The sequence below is a fragment of the Typopeltis vanoorti genome, chromosome 15 (genome assembly GCF_054136105.1).
Source record: "Typopeltis vanoorti isolate ZY-2024b chromosome 15, IOZ_Tvanoo_1.0, whole genome shotgun sequence".
Taxonomy (NCBI): Eukaryota; Metazoa; Arthropoda; class Arachnida; order Uropygi; family Thelyphonidae; genus Typopeltis; species Typopeltis vanoorti.
The window spans coordinates 33,200,799-33,222,534 of NC_143563.1; the positions used below are offsets into that span (position 1 = coordinate 33,200,799).

The following is a 21,736-nucleotide window of genomic DNA, read 5'->3' on the forward strand; positions in this document are numbered from 1 at the left end:
TAAGGAAATATGATCCTACAACCACTTACAGACCACATAAAAAATTGACGTCTCTTATCTGCTCCACCAAAGACCAGCCACATCCCCTAGACGTACCAGGAGTATACCAGGTCCCTTGCAGTTGTAAACTGTCCTACTACAGCCAAACACTCAGGACAGCCAATATTGGAATATCTGAACACGAGGGCAACATTCAATTCCACCAATACAGCCACTCAAGACTTGCTGACCATGCATTGGACACCCACCACAGGATATGCTGGAAGAAGGCAAATATAAATGTGAAAGACTATTCCTTGAATGTGCTTCAGCCCTGAAAAACTTTCCAAACCTCTACAAATTTGGATATACATTAGGTATCCAAATTTGGTAATTATACTACCCCAAATTTGGTGATCATACATTCTAAGATCATCAGCTGAATGTCTATGACTACCCAATTTAGCCCATTAGGACTCTAGGCACGACTTCTGTTGTCTTTCTTCATCCTCAATTGCCTAATGTTAGTGCCTGTGTACACATATCATTGTCTTTTGTGATCCCTGATGATGGCAATGTAACATTGATGAAATATAGGAAATTATTAATTAACATCTTTTATAATTAAAATTTTAGTATACATTGTTATTTCCTGAAAAATTAATAGTTATGAGTAACCCACATATAAGCCTATCTACAAGAATAATCTCTCTTATTCCCAAAAAATTTAGACTGCCTCCTTTGATGTCTATTTCCAAATTTAATTTGCCATCGTCACTAAAAATTGTGCCTAAGTAGCTGAAATGTTTTCAATGTTCCTGCCTATTTTCATTGTCTTTCTCTTTTGAATGGTGATTTTCATACCAAATTTATTACGGCACTTATACAATTTGGTCAGTAATCCTGCAAACATGCCTAGATTTATTTAGAAGTATAACATCGTATGTAAAGAGTAAAGAGCTGAGATTAACATATCCAATTTTGATATCAGGTTTAATACTGCTTTGCTTCATAATGTAAGTAATTAGAATTGAAGGAGGTATAGGAAGATGGTTAGATGTTAAGTTAGGTGTGCAATAAGGTAGTACATTATTTCCTTTGGTATTCATTTGGTAATCATACATTCTAAGATCATCAGCTGAATGGCTATGACTAGCCAATTTAGTCCATTAGGACTCTAGGCCCGACTTCTGTTGCCTTTCTTCATCTCAATTGCCTAATGTTAGTGCCTAATTATGCAGTGTAGCCACTTTGAAACTTTTATAATTTCAGATTTAGCATCATCTATATGAATCACATTATGAAGGAAAACGGTTCCATTTACACCATATAACTGAACATTTTGAACAGCTTTCCTCTTTTCACTTTGCCATATACCTTTTCCAGATCTACAAAACTTAAATACAGATCCTTATTATATTCCCATGATTTCTCAAATATTTGTCTTGTGATACGTGAAAATCGGATCCTGACAACCTCTGTTTAGCCTAAACCCCAACTTGTTCTTCTCTAAGCTTCTCTTTCACAATGTTTCTTAGCCATTTCTCAAGAATACTTGCATAAATCTTACCAGAAACACTCAGCAGAGAAATTACTCTGTAATTCTCATATTCAGTTTTATTCCCTTTTTATAGATGGATACTAAGAGCGCTCTACTCAAATCATCTGGAACGTGACTCTCTGATCAGGCCTTCTAAATTAAGCAGTGTAGCCACTTTGAAACTTTTATAATTTCATATTTTAGCATTTCTGATCGAATATAATCTGCTCAAGCCACCTTTCCACGTTTCAAGTTTCTGATACTGTTTCTACTTCAAGTACAGATATATATATATATATATATATAGTTTGGTTCAAGGCTATTTGGTAAAAAGATATTCTTTTAGAAAGCTCCTGAAAGATCTTAGATTTAATGGAGTATTTTTAGTATATTATTGTAGTTTTTTAGTGTAATTATTATACTACGGCATTTTATAACATAATTGCTGAAATATTATTAGTTTTTACTACTCTTAAGAATTGTGCGAAAACTCATCACAACAGTGCAGTGTCTAAAGCTGAAGTTACTACTGAGGAGAGCATTTGTCCTGCTTCTGCAGTGATGATGATAATTTATCTGAGGATAAGTTGACATTAGGAATATCTCGATTAAAAGAAATTATTAGAAAATCGACCAGAGAATTAGAAAAAGTGGAAAAACTTTTAACTCAACTTAGACGGATAAGAAAAAGGATCAGAACAAGAACAAGCAGGAAAGTACTGAACTTGGTTATCATAATATTAATAACAAGGTAAGTCAGTTAAAATCTAAGAAAAAAGAGGTGATATGGTATGGTGATTCAATCTTAAAATACGCACTTGCCGAGGGAGTCACTACTTTTGGTTTCCTAGGAGCGAAAATTAAAGATATGACAAACGTAATTGAAAAACAAAAACAAAAAGTAAAAGAAATGGTAGTTCTGGTAGGTACTAATAATTAAGTAGCAACAAATATAGTATGAGAGAAGATATGAAAGGTCTGTTAGAAGGAGTGAGAAAGAAACAAAAGAGTAAAAATTGTAGGTTTGCTGCTCAGATATGATAATACCAAATTAAGGAGGGCGATGATAGCAAATGATTTCATGCATAGGCTGTGTAGAAGAAATGGATGTGAGTTTTTAGATGTGTGGAGTGAGTTTGATGACAGAAAAGACTTGTATAAGTGGGATGGTCTGCACTTGAATTCATTTGACATCAGGAGCCTGGAAAAATGACTTCTTGGTATGAGACTTAATGCAGAGAGTCAGGAAAATTAAATCATCAAGGGAGGAATAGGGGAAAAAAATATATAGGAAAGTTCAGCTACGGTATGTAAACACGATAAAGATATCTTCGAACGTGGTTACGTATGTGGCGAAGAGGTGGAAAAATATGCTTTGGGTTCAGACCTTTTAAGTATGCCAGGGGAGGGAAAAGAGAAAGTTCTACAACAAGGCCAAATAGATCATCATCAAATTCCTGCCATGCACCCTCAAGGGGTGTACAGGATATGATAGTACTACATGAAAAAAATTACATCATTACTAACTTCCTATCTACAATTTACCTCCAAATCAGTCTGTTACTTGTCAAGACTCCAACCTTATCAGATCTTATATTTCTATCGTCTAAGGCACTTCGTACCGTATCAATCCACCTATATCTTGGTCTTCCTCTGGTTTGTTTTGCTGCCAACCTAGCAGAGAACACTTGTTTTGGTAATCTTTCTTCGCCCATTTTGTTTAAGTGACCATACCACCTGAGATTAGCTCTGCTAACGCATTCCTGGATATTGACAATGTCAAGTTCTTTCCTGATATCCTCGTTTTTAATTGATATCGCCATTGATGCCATCTGTTCATGCCTATAATCTTTCTCAGGACTCATATCTGCAGTCTCTAGTCTTTGGTCAAGTGTTTTACTTCTGACCCAGCTCTCAGATCCATAAGTTAAAACTAGTTTGAACACTGTCTTGTATACAGCTAATTTAGTGTTCCAACTAATTTCTCTCTTATTCCATATGAATTTATTCAATTGACTACCCGCCATACCAGCTTTGCTGATTCTGTTGTCTATTTCTATATTTAATTTACCATCTTCACTAAAATTCGTGCCTAAGTAGCTGAAATGTTTTAATTGTTCCACAGATTCTCCATTCACAACACAGTTGACATTTTCAATGATTCTGCCTATTTTCATTGTCTTTGTATTTTTATTGTTGACCTTCATACCATATCTATTACAACAGCTATTCAATTTAGTCAGAGAATCTTGCAGACTTGTAGCAGATTTATTTAGAAGCATAACATCATCTGCATAAAGCAAAGAGCTGACATTAACATCTCCAATTTTGATATGTTTAATACCACTTTCCTTCATAATGTAATCCATATAGATAACACAGTCCAACACAATTTTTGCTGACTTTTATATGTGACTTGTTTTTTACTAATTTGGGTGCGCTGATTTCAAATATCAAACCCATTTTTTTCTATCACGTCAGGTTTTTCCTCTATGGCATTTTCTTTTTGCTAATTTGTAAGTTTTTGATAGTTTTAAGCAGGCAGTACTATTTAGAGGATCAAAAAAATCGATTTTTTTAATATTATTTTCTGAAAGTATGTACTTTTAAAAAATCTGTCCCTAACTTTTTATCAAGAAATTCGAGAAATTCCCAAAGATATAGCCTATTATTCAAAGCGGTGCGCAGATCAGAATCGGAGCGCTCACCGCTCTCGCTTGTTAGTAAACAAATAAATGTGTAAGAACCTGTAACGGCACGTACTGGCACTTTGAATGCGAGAGAGGCCGATAATTAGATAAATAACTACTTAACAATATTCATTAAAAATTACAAGAATATTTATAAAAAAATAACAATTTTACTTACACATGAGTTTCAGGGAATAAATTTTTGTTTGTAGCAATTTCTGCTGTGTGTTCTGTTTTGGCAATCCCTTTGAATACTCCTACAGTAGTCGGCCATCATGTGAGAATCCCATCTTCCTTGGTACCGATCTTCCGTAGTTTTTATTTGTGATATTTGTCCTTTGACTGGGAACAGTAAAGCTGCCACAAATGTAGCAGAAGGAATCTACACTATTGACACAATTTCGAGTAGTGGACATGATGTATTTTCTTCACTGCCAACTAACATGCAATTAACAAGACAAAAAAAACCAGAGACTGTATTGAAACGTTATAAGCGCTCATCATACTTTCACGATCGATTAACAATTAACTGATTTCGATCGTTCTTTGTCCGCTATGACGCATATAGCATTCGTTTCTTTTAGGCAGTTGTCATCGCCTACTTTTCATCACCTAATGTATTAGGTCGGTTATCGGCCTCTCTTGCATTCAAAATGCCAGTACGTGCCGTTGCAGGTTCTTACGCATTTATTCGTTTACTAACAAGCGAGAGCGGTGAGTGCTCCGATTCTGATCTGCGCACCACTTTGAATAATAGGCTATATCTTTGGAATTTTTTGAATTTCTTGATAAAAAGTTAGGAACAGATTTTTAAAAGTACATACTTTCAAAAAATAATATTAAAAAATCGATTTTTTTTATCCTCTAAATAGTACTGCCTGCTTAAAACTATCAAAAACTTACAAATTAGCAAAAAGAAAATGCCATAGAGGGAAAACCTGACATGATAGAGAAAAATGGGTTTGATATTTGAAATCAGCGCACCCAAATTAGGAAAAAACAAGTGTCAGATCATAATCAGCAGGGAAAAAAATTTTTTTTGTTGGCCAGTGTAATGAATAACAGAGGGGATAATGTACATCCTTGTCTCACACACAGATTTAACAGTAAACCATCTTCCTGTACTTCCTTCAATTCTAACTGCTGACTTGCAACTCAAATAAAGACAAAGTATTGCTTGATATAATGCCCCATTGACACCATATAACTGTATCGTATTGAATAGCTTCTCTCTTGGCACATTGTCATATGCCTTTTCCAAATCGACAAAACTTAAATACAGATCTGTGTTATATTCCCATGCTTTCTCGACTATTTGTCATAAAGTGAAAATCTGATCCTGACAGCCTCTATTTCGCCTAAATCCAGCTTGTTCTTCACCAAGCTTTTCTTCCATAATTCTTCTCAACCGTTTCTCAAGTATACTTGCATAGATCTTGCCAGGAACACTCAGTAGGGAAATACCTCTGTAATTCTCACATGCAGTTTTATTTCCCTTTCTATATATGGGTACTATGAGAGCTCTACTCCAATCATCTGGAATTCATCCCTCTGTCCAGGCTTTCTGAACTATGCAGTGCAGCCACAGTAAGACTCTTATACCACCATACTTCAGCATTTCTGGTCGAATATCATCTACTCCTGCTGCATTTCCACATTTCAAGCCTTTGATGGCTTTTTCTACTTCAAGTATGGATATGTATTCCTGACTGCATGCCTCTTTAGTGTTTTTTACCACTGTGCTGTCATCACTGCTTGTTTCATTTAGCAGTTTTTCAAAGTAATTACTCCATACTTCAAGGATATCTTTTTCTCCTGATTTCATGTCACCTTTATTGTCTCTAACTCCTTTTATAGCACTCTTTCCTCCATTTCTAAGCTTCTTCAACAACCTCCAGAATATTTTGCCTCCTTGATATTTATTTTCTATATTCTTGCCCAAGTCCTCCCATGACTTTTGTTTAGCTAGTTTTACACAGTGTTTAGCATTCTTGCATTTGTCTCTGTATTATCTAAGAGCACAAGCTGACTTATTTGACAGGAACTTTTGATATGCTTTCTTCTTTTCCTTCACTGTCTCTTTAACTTCCTGTGTCCACCAGGGAGTTCTGATTTTTTTTATCCTTGCAGACAACCTCACCACATGCCTCTCTGGCAGAATCAATCAATGTTTTCTTCAGAGTTTGCCACTGAATCTCCTAGGTTTGATTCCTGTTCTCAAACTCTTTCATTTTTTCTTCAATAATCTTTGTGTATTTTAGTATACAGTTCACATCTGAGAGCTGCTCAACTTTTATTTGCTTTGAAACTTTCTTACATGTTATTCTTTTCAACATGAAATTCAATTTTATCCTGCTCAAGACTAAATAGTGATCACTTCCAATTTCAAATCCTCTATATACTCTGGTGTCCTGCACCAGGGAGAAAACATCACTATCAACAATAACATAGTCAATGAGACTTTTGTTATTCTTAGCCTCTTCTCTCCATGTGAATTTGTGCACATTTTTATGTTGGAACATGGTGTTAGTAATAACCAGTCCATGTCCTGAGCAGAAATCCAACAGATATTTGCCATTATTATTAGCTTTGCTCCTTTCTCCAAATTTTCCGAAAATATTTTTGTATGTCTCGCAATCATTTCCTACTCTGCTATTTAGATCCCCAATAAGAACCAACTTTTCCTTTTTCATTGTGTCAGCTGCTTTTTCTAAATCCTCAAAAAATTCCTCCACTTCTCCCTTAGTAGAACCTTCTGTGGCACCATAGGCACAAATAAGTCTCATTGTCCAGTTCCCCATTCTCATATTTGCCGACATCACTCTACTTGAGACTGCCTGACATTCAAGAAGATTAGCCTTGTATTTTGTGTTGAATACTATGGCTACTCCTTCTTTGCCTTGATTGTCATTGCCTGAATATAACATTTTGTATTTATTGCTCAGAAAGATCTCACCAGTTTTTGTCTTTTTTGTTTCAGTCACTCTTATTATGTTGATCTGGTACTTATCTAATTCCTCAGCTAGCTCCATTTCTTTGCCATTCATGCTTCTTATGTTGAGAGTACCGATCTTTAACTCTGGTGATGTTGAGTTGGGGTTTGTTTTCAGATTTGTTCCAGTAGCTGACTTTTCGCTGTTCGCCCTGTTTCCCTGGCGAAAACAACGGGGCCCTTGTTTAACCGGGCGACGCCCCAGCCGGCATGAAATTTTGTCATGTCGTACCATCATTTTTTATTTTGGTTTAACCAATAAGAATACAGTTTGGTCGGCTAAATCCCAAATTGCTAGCCCATCCTCGTTCGTTCAGTATCCAAGTAGATACCCAACAGAGTGCACTACGAGAAGGTGAGGATTGGACATTAGGTCAGAAGCCCTGGTCGGTTCTCCGCATTCCTTTAAAGGCTATGTGGAGGTCTCCTCTCAGTTATACAGCTTTGACACTTTGACCCGGCCAAATAGATTGCATATCTAATTATTCAATCTAATTAAGATAAATTACCATCTAATCTAAGAATACACTAGGTGATAATTTATCATGTCTGTTCACCAATGCCAGGAGCATCAGAAACAAAGTAGTTGAATTCATTGCTTTATTGAATAATATGTGGCCTAAGATTGTTGGCATTAGTGAAACCCGGCTATCGGATCAGATATGGTGACTAGGATAGAGTGTGTAATGTATATACTATTTTTAGGAATAACAGAAGAGATAGGAGAGGAGGAGTATTACTAATGATATCGGATGACTTAGTCCATAATAAATTTAGTTTAATCCTTTATCCAAGTGTGAAGCAAACTTTCTCCAACTTTATGCAGCACTTGGATAAAGTGTTGGATAAAGCCTGAAAGTATCTTCAGGAGTGGGGGTAAGGTGGTGCAACTCGTTGCAAAGGTGGAGGAAGATAACATCACTCGTATCTCAGTTTCTCTCATAATGCAAAACACATCTCCTTGCAGATATGTATAATGTTATGTATTAAGGTAAGGGCTACTACCCAGACTAGTTTTGACCTTTATTGAGGTCTCTTCAGTGGGAGCCAGGCCCAAGTGGAGATACTAGGCAGAAGCATTAGCAAGGTCATCTCTACCTATAGGAGTTGCCAAATGGTGTGCCATCTTTTTATTAAATTACTCTGGATTTAGAGAAAGATGTTGAAAGTTTATTTTTCACTTGGTTAGACTATAATAAATTTAGTTTAATTCTTTATCCAAGTGTGAGCAAACAAAGTTTGCACCTGAAAGTATCTTCAGGACTGGGGTAAGGTGGTACAACACCGGGAAACTCGTTGCAAAGGTTGAGCAAGCTATGATCACTCCTATCTCAGTATCTCCCACTGAAGAGACCTTGATAAAGGTCGAAACTGATGATCTTTGATGAGCTTTATATATTACATAACTCCTTTCACTCTTATTTTCATGATATTCTTTCCACATCATTTTTTTTCTTGTGGATCTCTCACTTAATAAGATTGCACATCCATTTCACTCCCAACCTATTTATTCTTCAAACACTATGGATACATTCAGATACTGTCTCATTTAAGCACTTTTTAAAAGATTGCAATGCACTGCTGACAATTTTGTAATGAGAAAAAAGTAAAGAGTATTGTGCAGAAAGCTTAATGGAGTATGAAAAGAAATTGACCATGTAAGCTTGAAGGCAATCCAAAGAATTTTATCACTGCAAACAAGAGAAAGAATGAATGTGAAAGTCTATGAGACTTGGCATTTAGTTGTATAAAGATCATTATAGAAATTCTGCACAATTTCTATCTTTTTTTGGTAGTATGTTTTTTCTTCCATTTTTGCAGGTTTTTTGCTTGTTCTTAGTTTTTGTATCTCGAAAGCTTTGTAGTCATCTGAAATTAGTAACTTGCAGATAATTTTGTATTCCAGAAAATTTCCTTGGGATTTCTTTAGTTCTTTTCTCTTTTTCAGTAGTTCTATGGTTTGAGGTGAGTTGTTCTCTTTTTCTTTTGTTTCATGCAAATTTCTGTTGTTGTTGTTTTTTTTCCCCCACTTATTGAATTTATTTCTGTCTGTTTTCATAGTTTCCTTTTATTACTCAATTTCATACCAAATTTGTTGCAGCAATTATTTAACATATTGAAGATATACACTTCATTTAGGAGTATTACATGTGCATACAGTATTGATGAGTTAATATCTCCCATTTTGACATCAGATTTAATGCCACTTTCCTTTGATAATGTGATCTTATACAGATGATGGAAAATTCTGATAATATCATACATGTTCTCTCACCATGCCAGTTTCCTATATATCATCAATTCTGACAAAAATCTGGTCTCGACAGTCCCTGTTTGGCTTGAATCTAGCTTGTTCTTTCTACAGGTTTCTCTTTCCACAATTTTTCTTAGCTTCTTTTTCAGGTATGCTTGCATAAGTCTTAACTGGAACACTCAGCAGGTAAATTCTTCCATAACTCTAAGATTGTTTTATTTCCTCCACTTTTTTTTTTAAATTGATGGGCAGCACAGAAACTACTCCAGTATTCTCATGAATTATGTGCTGTAGTGAGCATTTAAGCATTCATGGCCAAATATCATCTATTCCAGTTGCCTTTTCATGGTTCTGGTTGCTTTTCTATCTTAGCTGTATTGCAGTGCCATCTGTGATTTTATTTATTACCCATCATATGTACTAAAAATTTTATATGCCACTTAAAATGATTTAATTCATTCACTTGTAGTTATGATTAATGTACATTTCAAATTCCCAATGAAGTTCATAGAAGCAAGTCATTGTTGCAGTGCTTCTGACTTTTCTAGACTACGAGAACAACTAAGAGCTTATCCCTTTCATAGGTATACTTAGAGATAAAATAATACCAAGAATTGGTTCAGAGTAAAGCAGTTTATTAAATCATTGAGAAAGAAGCAGGGATAGAGAAGTTATTGTTTCAATATAATGCTCTAATAAGGCCACATCTGGACTTTGTCATGTGGATTCTGTGGGGATGAAAAACTGGTGGAGAGGATCCTGAGGCGAATGACAAAGATTCTGACACATCTCTAGAATGCTCCCTCTGAGAGCAGATTGATGGTCTGTGGGTTTCAAAACTAGCAGATAGAAGCATATAAGTTATTAAAGGGATTTTATAGGGTTGACACTGAAGACTTTTTCATTACATGGCAGAAAGAGTGACAGAACAAAGGGGTCACCCATGGAAATTTTGTAAAAGCATAGTTAGCAAGGGTCTTAGGACTACATTTTCTTCTTATAGAGTGATGAGTATGTGGAATGGGTTAACATTGGCAGTTGTGAGTGCTTCATTAGTGAATGTAGGGAGATGTGATAGGAATTGTGTGAATAATGGATCTCCCATGATGAGTTTTCTGACTCCATGAAGATACCTGTATAATAATATTAAGAAGAAGAAAAAATCTATAGTGTATTATTGGCTTGAATCCAGCTTAGCAGTTGGTGATAATCTTACTTTACACATTAAAATTACACAAAATATGTTAATACCATACTCAGCATTGGTAGTCAAATCTATTACATATAGATTTACTATAATAAAGATAAATGAATCGGTGTCATCAGAGATACAAGGTGGGGGCTGCTGAAAAGTTCTGATAAACACCTAGAACAAAAATGATATTAAAGCAACTGATACAACTACAAGAAAGAACATATCTTAAAATCCTTTAACTTCCATGTTTCATCAAATTGTAATAATTTGTTCTTTTTCTTTTAGGATATATAAGAAGACATGTCAGAGGTTTTGAAGAAATTCAAAGATGCAGAGGTGTTGGCCATCATAAAGTTTTTTTGCTGTAAGAAAAGTCTGTAACTGAGATTCACCAAACTTTGTGTGTGTGTGTGAGCTTTAGGGGACTGTTCCTCAGCATATCAAACAGTTGCCAGATGGGTGATTAAATTTAAAACTGGGCATCCTGAGACAACAGATACCCAGGTCAGAAAGACCTTCCACAGCGATCATACCTTGAAAACATTGATGCAGTGCATGTCATGATCCTTGATGATAGATGAATACAAGCCAAAAACATTGCAAAGACTCTGGGGATATCCAGGAAACAATTTGGGGTTATTATCCACCAACATCTGGATATGCAGAAGCTCTCAACAAAGTGGGTCCCCAAATGTGTGAATGCTGACCAAAAGAGAAAACGTGTGCAGTTACCTCAATAGAATTTGGGTCATTTTGAGAAATCAGGTGCAAATTTTGTGGATGAAATAGTGATGAAACAAGTCAATAGCTAAGGTTCTTGCAATTGTCTTTTGGGATCTTTCTCTTTGATCTCCTCATGTCCGGGACTCATGACCTTAGCTGATGATGCTTCACCATTTCTTTCTCCCCTGTGCTTCTCTTATCGCTTGTTCTAGTTTAAGTCCATAATTCTTGATATTTGGTCAATCCATCTGATGGGGTGGGGGTTCCCTCTTTTTCTCTTTCCACTTTTCCTCTCTGTGCTTAAAGAGAATGCCTTGATGTGCTGGGCTGGCAGCTGCCCCTCTATTATAAGTCTGCATTATCATCCTGAAGATTATCCTGGGATCATAGTAGAGTGGTTTCCCCTTGCTTTCTCTACCACAGTGCCCATGGTTATCTTGTCAACTCCTCTGTATCTCTGCCTCCAAGATGTACTGACAGTCCTGCTCTACTGACGGCTGTCAGGGTAAGTGCCTTTTTGAAATGGTGACACTGACTTGCCATTGTCCCAGTACCATCATGGAGCCCTGCAGTATTTAAAGGAGTGCTCTTATAAGGGGTATACATATACCTCCATGCTTTGCTGGTATTGGTGCTGCATTGGTAGCTAGTCTCCATAGAAGACTTCCCCTATCCGCAACCTGCGGACCCGTTTGGTGGTACATAGCTCTGCCTCTGGGAATTCCTCCCAGTCTGGAGTCTTTTAGGATATGGATGGTATAATCCTTACCAAATACCTCAAAAAAGGTGAAACTGTTACAGCAGTAATTTATTCAACAGCCCTAAAGACATTGAAAGAATGTACTGAAGGAAAAACACTGTGGTAAACTGAGTAGATGCATGTTACTTTTACAGGACAATGCAGCTGCTCATGAAACCCAACAGACAATATAACTTGGGCTTTCAGTGTCTGCCTCACCCACCTTATTCACCAGACCTGGCTCCATTTGACTATTCCCAAATTTAAAGAAACTTGAAAAGAACAAAATTTATCATAGATGAAGTCATATCTGCAGAGTTTCCACCAGATGTGCAATGCATATAAAATAATGCTCATCAATGAATGTGTTAAAGTACAAAAAATATATTTGTTTATTAGAAAGAAGAATAAAATAACAGTTCACACTTTTTTGGTTTGCAATATTTCTCTCATTTCAGTAGGATATATAAACATTTGTTTCTTATTCTTAAGCAGTTTTTCTTATTACGCTAATAAGCTAATGCTCTCTTCTATAAGCAGAACTGTTTACATTTATGTAATTTGGAGTTGATAATTTGTTGTGTGTTACAAATCAATTAAAATTTATTCCGTTTTGTAAATAAGTGGGTATATGTTTTTGTTTATTATATTACATGCTATTTCTTTTCTTTACTTTTTAATAATAACTAAATTTTTACTAGGTGCAATTTCAAACCATCCTAATATGGGTCCTCCACTGCCTGGAGCTCCACAGTTGTCTACATCAAATTCTCAACACCATTATCAAAGTCCAGCCTCTATTTCCTATAACAGGCAATTGTTTTTAAGTTAATTTTTTATCTAAATTTATTATGTCCATGTAACCATTTTCAAAAGACTGATTCGTTAGTGTACAACAGTGCTCCCTCTCATTCTAATTTTTTTTGTACAGCTGCATGGACCTGCTAATGATCTGCACAGAAAAATTTTACATGCCTTGATGACTGTGCAGCACTTTAATAGTTTTTTGTAATATACATAATAATCTATATAGCTTCATGTAAAAAACAAATGACCAAGTCCACAGCAGCTACATAGCAACAATTCAGTTTGCATGCAGCCATGAACCATAGAGGGAACACTGATGTATAGTCGTGTGTGAGATGTATAACTATGCTAAATTATATTAACTGTAGAAACAGCATAATATATTTGGTTACAATGTGAAATAATATGTTTAGCATCTGTATAAACATGATGCTTAAAACATCCAGTCTGCCTGTTAGAAATAAAACTTGTAAATCATGCTTTGTATTTTTAACTTACCTTCATCTGTTATCCTGAAAGTTTGAACATATTGCTAAATTTGTGATATAACTACTATGTCGGAGTTTTTGGAACCAAAAGTTAAGTTAAACTGGAATAAAAATAATGTACTAACTAAATTATTTACACTCTATTGTTTCACCAGCTCAAGCTAGCAATATCAAATGCACTTTAAAGATACACATGCAGTGAACACTGAAAATGAAATGACCTAGAAACAAAAACAGTAATATGTTTGGAGTTGATAGTGGCTCACTTTGTGGTAATATTTGCTGTTTATTGCTGATGGAAAAATAAGATGGTGTACCAAAAGTTGTGTGGATCATACTGTCAGTTTGAAGTTAACTAGGTTCTATAGAACATGAGCCACTCCCAAGAACAGTGTCGTCATTTAAGTTGAGATTTTATGTAGTAGCCTGGCATTCTTCCACCTGATGAAATGGTAGAAATGACTAGCACAAACATGCCTTGGATGTCATGCCTGTCTTTCTGAAAATACTGTGTTCTAAATTAGTAGCAGGGGATGCAGACACTTGGAAGGAGAGAGGATCCTGGCCTGGATGATGATGATTATTATTATTATTGTTGTTGTATTGGCACCTTTGTGGAGTTTGGAGATTCATCATAGGATATCCTAACTATCTACACAATATCTATCATACCTCTCCTTGAATACATTAACAGACAGAGCACTCACAGCTGACTCTGGCAACCCATTCCATTCATCACCATTCTCCAAGTGAAAAATCTAGTTCCACACACACACTTACTCAACTTCCATACATAACTTGTTTGATCTCCTCCAGCCAGGTGCTAAAACATTTCCCCCTCATTCAGTCCTAAAACCCTTTAAATAACTTAAATGTTTACCTCATATCCCTCTTTTTCACCTATCAACCAAATTTTACAACCTACAAACCTTCAATATACCATATACCACTTTGTATGGCATTTATAGATTATGAAAAAGCATTTGATACAATAGAAAGAAGACAGCATAATAGATTCCCTAAATAACCAAAGTATTGAAAAACTATACATACAACTAATATAACATATATACCAGAATGCAACAAGTAATATATAATTAAATAATCTAAAAGCAAAAATTAAAATAGAAGAGGAATAAGAGGAAAGATTAGCAAAACGAGTGTTCTCTGCCAAGTTGACAGGAAAACGACCCAGAGGAAGACCAAGATATAGGTAGATTGATATGATACAAAGTGCCTTAGACGATAGAAATATAAGATCTGATAATGTTGGAGTCTTGACAAGTAACAGACTGATTTGGAGGAAAATTGTAGATAGGAAGTTAGTAATGATGTAAATTTTTCATGTAGTACTATCATATCCTGTCCCGTATCCTATCACACCCCTTGAGGGTACATGGCAGGAATTTGATGATGATGATGATGATGAGAGGAATAAGACAAGGAGATACAACATCGCCAATAATATTCAATGCTTGCCTACAAGAAATATTTAAAAATCTAAATTGGGGAAAAAAGGTATCAGAATAAAGAGTCAATATCCAAGCAGGTTAAGATTTGCATATGACATTGTACTATTTTCTAAAACACCTGAAGAGCTAAAAGAAATAATTAAAGAATTAAGTACAGAAAGTAACATCTAGTCTCAGCATAAATATTGATAAAACTAAAATAATGCGCAACATTCTATTTTGGTCAAATAATTAACATAGAAGTTGGGATCATGAAATAAAACAAAGAATAAACCAAGGATGGAGACAATTTGGAAAATATAATAAAATTTTTAAAGAAAACATACCGATCTGTCTAAAAGAAAAAGCATATGAACAAGGCATCATATCTACTCCATATACCATAGGCGGTACGATGCATTGTATGGAGCATCACAAGAAGACTGGAAAATAAATTAGGAGATGCACAGAGAAACATGGAAGATCAATGTTAGATATAAAAAGAATAGATAGAGTAAAAAATACAGATGGGCAGGACACATAGTAAGACAGGGAGACAACCACTGGACAAAAATTTGCAGAGAATGGTAAGTATGAGAAGGTTCAACAAGGTGGAGAGATGAACTACATCATCCACTGGGAAACAACTGGAACTTCTGGTCAAGACACAGAGAAATGTGGAAAAATATGAAGGAGATTGCCATCCAGCAGTGGATGGATAACAATTGATTATGATAATGAATGATTCTTCCTCTTACTTTCCACATAATGAAAGTACTCTGTAATTTCTTTTGGCTTGGTGGTCTAATTTCTTCTCATAATCTGATTTTGCCTTCTTTACCATGATGATCACCTTTCTTGCCTTGTACCGTTTATTGCTCTTTGTTGTTTTTATAACTAGTGCTTGATAATACTCATTCATCTAACTCTTATCTGGTTAATCCTTCAGATCTTTGGTATATAGTATTGCTTCCTCTAGATAACTATTAATTTTTCTCTCCTGCAGGTTTTTATACCATGATACTGCTTCAAGCTACCTCCTAAACTTGTCATTCACCTGCCTTAGTTCCATGCATACCCACTTCTTGATGAAATTTCATGTTTTGCAGCCTTGCAAGTGAAGACTACATGATCACTCCCTCTCCCCGTTGGAAGCAATATGACCACCGTGGTTATAGATACCTCTTCTGATCCTATGACTAGATCCAACGTTCTCATATTCCCAGTCCCTTACATCACATGTTGCTTCAAGTAATTATCTCTCAGTAGGTTTATAAATTCTGTTTCTTTCCTTCCTTCCTTGTGATCTTCTCTTTCTCCTCCAGTCTATGTTCTCCATAATAATTACCCAGCCTGCACTCGTACCAGTTTGCTGATGCATGTCTTCCAGATCTTCCCTAAATCCTCTCCCAGTGTATAGCAGCAACTAGCTGTATATTTTGTCCTATTGACAAATTTTTCACCAGATTTGTTACCAGCTACCTACCTACCTGTCTCCTATTCTTTTTGGCTACAGTTCATTTGCTATCATTAGCAGTACTCTCCCATCCTTCCTTCCTTCTTTATCCTCTGAAAATACTAAACCCTTCACATTCCATCCCTGTAAGTACATACTCTGCTATTGGTCTCACAGCCAGGTCTCACTGATGCATATAATTTTTGGTGAGATTGCACTAACCAATTTCAAAAAACTCCTCCCTCTTGTTCCTGGTACTTCCTTGGCACATTAGTATATATCTGCAGCATTTCTTTAGGTCCTCAACTATCTTTACATCCTAAATTGACTACCCTATTCAATATTGTTGCTTGAGAGACTAGTTCTGCATTTTTTTTGTTGTTCTTGTACTCACTAGCTTCATGGGTATCTGCATGCACAACTCACCAGCATCCATCCTAATTACTTTATAGTTTTCCTTTCTTGGTGAACAAAGCTCTCTCTCTCTCGACACCTAACTCTATTTAAGTGCAGTCTGGCAGCATTATATAAATCCTTCCTTCCATCGAATTCAGACCATAGGTCCACAAAACCATTTTTTTTTTTAATCAATACTCTCCTCTATCATAGCATGGCACAAGACTTGGTCTTCACCCTCTTGGTCTTTACTTTTTCTAATAACTGCTTCGCATCCTGTCTCATACAATACTTCTCACCTGTCTAGTCATTAGCGCCAGCCAAAACAATTAATTCTTCCACCTTTTCACATCCTGACAGCATCACTGATATTCTTAATTTTTGTACCAGGGAGACAAGATTGTCATGCTTTCATTAAGTACTTCTCTGATCATATATATCTATACAAAATTTTCCCCTTATCCTGTTTCTTTTGTTTATTCATATGATCTTGCTTCTTATCTTGAACCTCTTCCTTTGCTCTCTTCTTGGCTCTCCTCTCTTGATGTTTCTAATTCAGTAATCCTAATATTACTAATAATACCATGAAAATACTAATTACTAACAAAGGGAGTTTTTCAGGATTTTTTTATCGATATTTTTATTTCAGTTTCACATAGTTTTTGTTCCAGAAATTTCGACAGAATCAGTGCAACAACTATGGAAATTTGAACATGGAAATATAACTAGCATGAATCTCTTTATTATTAATGCTATGAATTAACTATGAGTGTCCCCTTGCAATTAAGCAAAGCTTTCTTTCAATGAAATTTAATGGAATGATCCCAGTGGCATTTACTCTAAATAAATAACAAATAATACTTTCCAAACATAATGTTTGGAAAGGGAAAAACAAACAAACTTGGATATGCATATAATTTAAAACACTGATATTTTATTTATTTATTTTGAATATGTGATTGGTATAGTTTTTAAATTGCTTTAGCATCTTACAATATAATTTTCCAATGTGTGTATTCCAGTATTATTATAATGTTTAATTTATTAAAATCCTGCATGTTTTATCTCTGCATCTGATACTTTACTAGGAATTAATATTGCAAGAGCTAAAGTGTTATTACACGGAACCTCCACGAATGCCAAAGACTAATGGAAGAGTGCCACTCTATACTATACAGTCAACTGTAATACTACATAATATTATGTCTCTTAATTACACGTTCTCTGGGTAATTTACTCATTCTGTGGAATGAAAAACCCAATTTTTTTTTTATCTCCACATGAAACCAAACTCTCCTTTGCTTGAGAAAGCTCATAAAAGATTCCTTTCATCATGGAAACCAAACGTGTCTTTTCCAATCAAGGGACATATACCCTTTCATTTGAAAACTATTTGTTGTTTGACATTTAAACTGTCTTGATTACCATTTATTCTGTATGATAATTCATTATTATTTATATATTACTATGGCTGCCAGTATAGTTTTCTCTATGCAGCTTTTTATAAAAGTATGACAGAATTCTGGCCATATTTTTTATTTTAATTCTTACAGTGATTGCAGACTAGATGGTTTCTTTGAATTTTTCTGTGTAGCAGATAGTGAAATTAAGATGGACCTGTCCCAGTGACATTTTGAAACTTGCAACAGTGTAGAGAGGGACTGTACCAATGACTACATAAAAGCTAACAATAATGACTTAATAAACATTGTAAGGGATGCTTAAGGGTCAAAACTATATAACTGAGAGGAGACCTCCACATAGCCTTTAAAGGAATGCAGAGAACCGATCAGGGCTTCTGACCTAATGTCCAATCCTCACCTTCTCATGGTGCACCCAGTTAGGAATCTACCTGGATACTGAACGAACAAGGATGGGCTGGCAATTTGGGATTTGACCAAATTGTATTCTTATTGACTTAAACCAAAATAAAAAATGATGGTACTTAATGACAGAATTTCATGCCGGCTAGGGCGTTGCCTGGTTAAACAAGGTCTCCGTTGTTTTTGCCAGGAAACCAGGGCGAAAAGTCAGCTAGTGGAACAAATCTGAAAACACACCCCAATTCAACATCACCAGAGTTAAAGATTGGTACTATCAACATAGGAAGCCTGAATGGCAAAGAAATGGAGCTAGCTGAGGAATTGGATAAGTACCAGATCGACGTAATAGAGGTAACTGAAACAAAAAAGGGAAAAACTGGTGAGATCTTTCTGAGCAATAAATACAAAATGTTATATTCATGCAATGACAATCAAGGAGTAGCCATAGTATTCAACACTAAATACAAGGCTAAACTTCTTGAATGTCAGGCAGTCTCAAGTAGAGTGATGTGGGCAAATATGAGAATGGGAAACTGGACAATGAGACTTATTTGTGACTATGGTCCCACAGAAGGTTCTACTAAGTTAGAAGTGGAGGAATTTTTTGAGGCTTTAGAGTAGTGGTTCTTAACCTTTTCGAAGTCATGGAACACTTTTGATTATAAGAAAAATTTGGAGAACACCAAAAGCATTAGGGTCATTAAACTAACAATAAAAATGTGCATTAACTTGCCTTTTATAAAAATGGGACATTTTAATGTGATACTTGAGCTTCTCAGCTTTTGCAGATTTCAGCAATATCAGGTCTAATACATGATATAGCTATCCTCATCTCTTTGTCTATATATATTAGTAAGTCTTTCAAGCTTTTCAGTTTTTATATTGGTTAATATTGAGAAACCGAGCTCACACAAATATGATGTTGAAAACTGTAACAAAATTTTCACTGTCCTTGTGGAGAGAGTTGGGTATTCGGCTTGGACAAAAATCCAAAATTTCTCAAGAGATATTTCAGAGAATTTCATTTTTACAATACGATCCCTCCTGTTGACAAGGTAACTAATTGTTCTTCTCGTAACGAAAATTCAATGTATTAACTGTGCCAAATGGATGTCATATCCAGTCATAACTGTGTGTATTTAAGTAAGGAAAATAACTTGAAATCTTTTCTTACAATATTGTTAAGTGTTCTGTTATAATGGAAATAATTCTCTCGATATTTTTATTATGGAGCAAAGGAAACATATCTACTGTTTTTTCTTCTGATATGTGGTTTTTCTGAAGAGATACTTTTTTTTTTTCTGAAAAGCTGACAATTTGTCAGTGGATGTCAAAATACTTTCATTTTTCCTTTACATACTCGTGTTAACGCTATTAAACTAATTAAAAACATCGGCTAAATATGCCATTTTAGCACATATTTTAGCACAAATATCATTTTGAAGACATTTTACAAAGCATCTGTACCTTCATTTTTAATAAACGCCAATAATTCATTCTTAAGTTCTAAAATTCGAAATAGCACTTTACCCCTGGATAACCATCTTATTTCAGCATGCAAAAGCAAAGATTCACGCTTGGCTTCCATAGATATGCAAACTTTTTTAAAAAGGCATGCTTTTAAAGATCTTGACTTGATGTAATTTACCATATTTACAACTTGATGTAGTACAGATTTTAATATTGCCGGTAATGTTTTTGAAAGATGTCGTGACATCTTTCACCGACGTTAGGGCCTTGTCATTAGAACAGATTAGTTTAGCAGTGTTGTATAGTGTTTTCACCACTCCATATTGTTTATGGGGGGGGGGTGTTGTTGGTGAATGTATCTGCCTGTATGGGTGGGTTTTCTATAAACTGAGAAAACCAAGGTTCCATCAGGCTGGCAGGTGGCTAGTGTGTCTAGGAAAGGGGGACAGCCATGGGTTCACCACTCTCCCCACCCTTGGCCAATTTCTTTATGGAAACCTTTGAAGAAAAAGCCTTAGCCTTTGCCCCACAAAAACCAACCATATGGCTTCATTACGTTGATGATGTGTTCGCTATTTGGCCATATGGCTCTGATACACTCCTCTCCTTCTTAACACACTTAAACAACCAACACCCCAGAATCAAGTTCACTCTGGAAAAAGAGGAAAGCAACAGCCTCCCTTTCCTAGACACACTAGTCACCCACCAGCCTTGGTTTTCTCAGTTTATAGAAAACCCACCCATACAGGCAGATACATTCACCAACAATCCGACTCACAACAATATAGAGTGGTGAAAACACTATACAGCAGGGCTAAACTAATCTGTTCTAACGACAAGGCCCTAAACACTGAACTAAATCACATCCTCAACACTTTCTCAGCCATTGACATCCCTTATCTGCTCCACTAAAGACCAACCACTTCCCCTAGATCTACCTGATGTATACCAGGTCCCTTGCAGCTGTAAACTGTCTTACTTTGGCCAAACAATCAGGACAGCGAATATCAGAATTTCGGAACACAAGGACTATATCCGGTTTCACAAGTACAAGCACTCTTATCTTGCAGACCATGCTCTGGATACACGCCACAGAATACGGTGGAAGAAAGCTACAGTAACACACCGTAGCAAATACAAATTCAAAAGACTATTCATGGAATCAGCCTCAGCCCTAAGAAACTCTCCAAACCTCAACAAATTTGGATCTATGAGACTGCACCAAATTTGGGAGGCTTCCATCAGCAGGCTTTCAGCCCAACAGTCAATAACACCTACATAGCCTGCTAGGGGGCACCATCAGGATTTTTAGGAGAACAATAGCTTCATCACTTCATTCTTAGTTACCGTGTTGTAGTGCGATCGTGCACGTGACATTGCCGAAATATCGGAAATATTTATTAAAGTGTAATTTAGTTTATATTCTTATCTACGTTGTCAATTCCTTAAGTGATTTAGTAATGCATAACCAACATATAAGATTGTCTATGTGCATTGACTATGTTATTGTTGATAGTGATGTTTACTCCCTGGTGCAGGACACCAGGGTACAGAGGATTTGAAATTGGAAATGATCACCATTTAGTCTTGAGCAGGATAAAATTGAATTTCATATTGAAAAGAAGAACATGTAAGAAAGTTTTAAAGCAAATAAAAGTTGAGCAGCTCTCAGATGTGGACTGTAGAATAAAATACATAAACATGATTGAAGAAAAAATGAAAGAGAGTGAGAG

General features: G+C 35.7%; 1 protein-coding gene across 1 annotated transcript in view; it reads left to right on the plus strand.

Annotated features, from left to right (window-relative positions):
- The window catches only part of LOC150098582 (signal transducing adapter molecule 2-like), a 233,058-nt gene that overhangs the window by 193,259 nt on the left and 18,063 nt on the right, over window positions 1–21,736 (plus strand). The window contains exon 13 of the mRNA XM_090404857.1: window positions 12,814–12,925. Coding sequence (XP_090260983.1) covers window positions 12,814–12,925 — 112 coding nt within the window. The remainder of the gene's footprint in view (window positions 1–12,813; window positions 12,926–21,736) is intronic.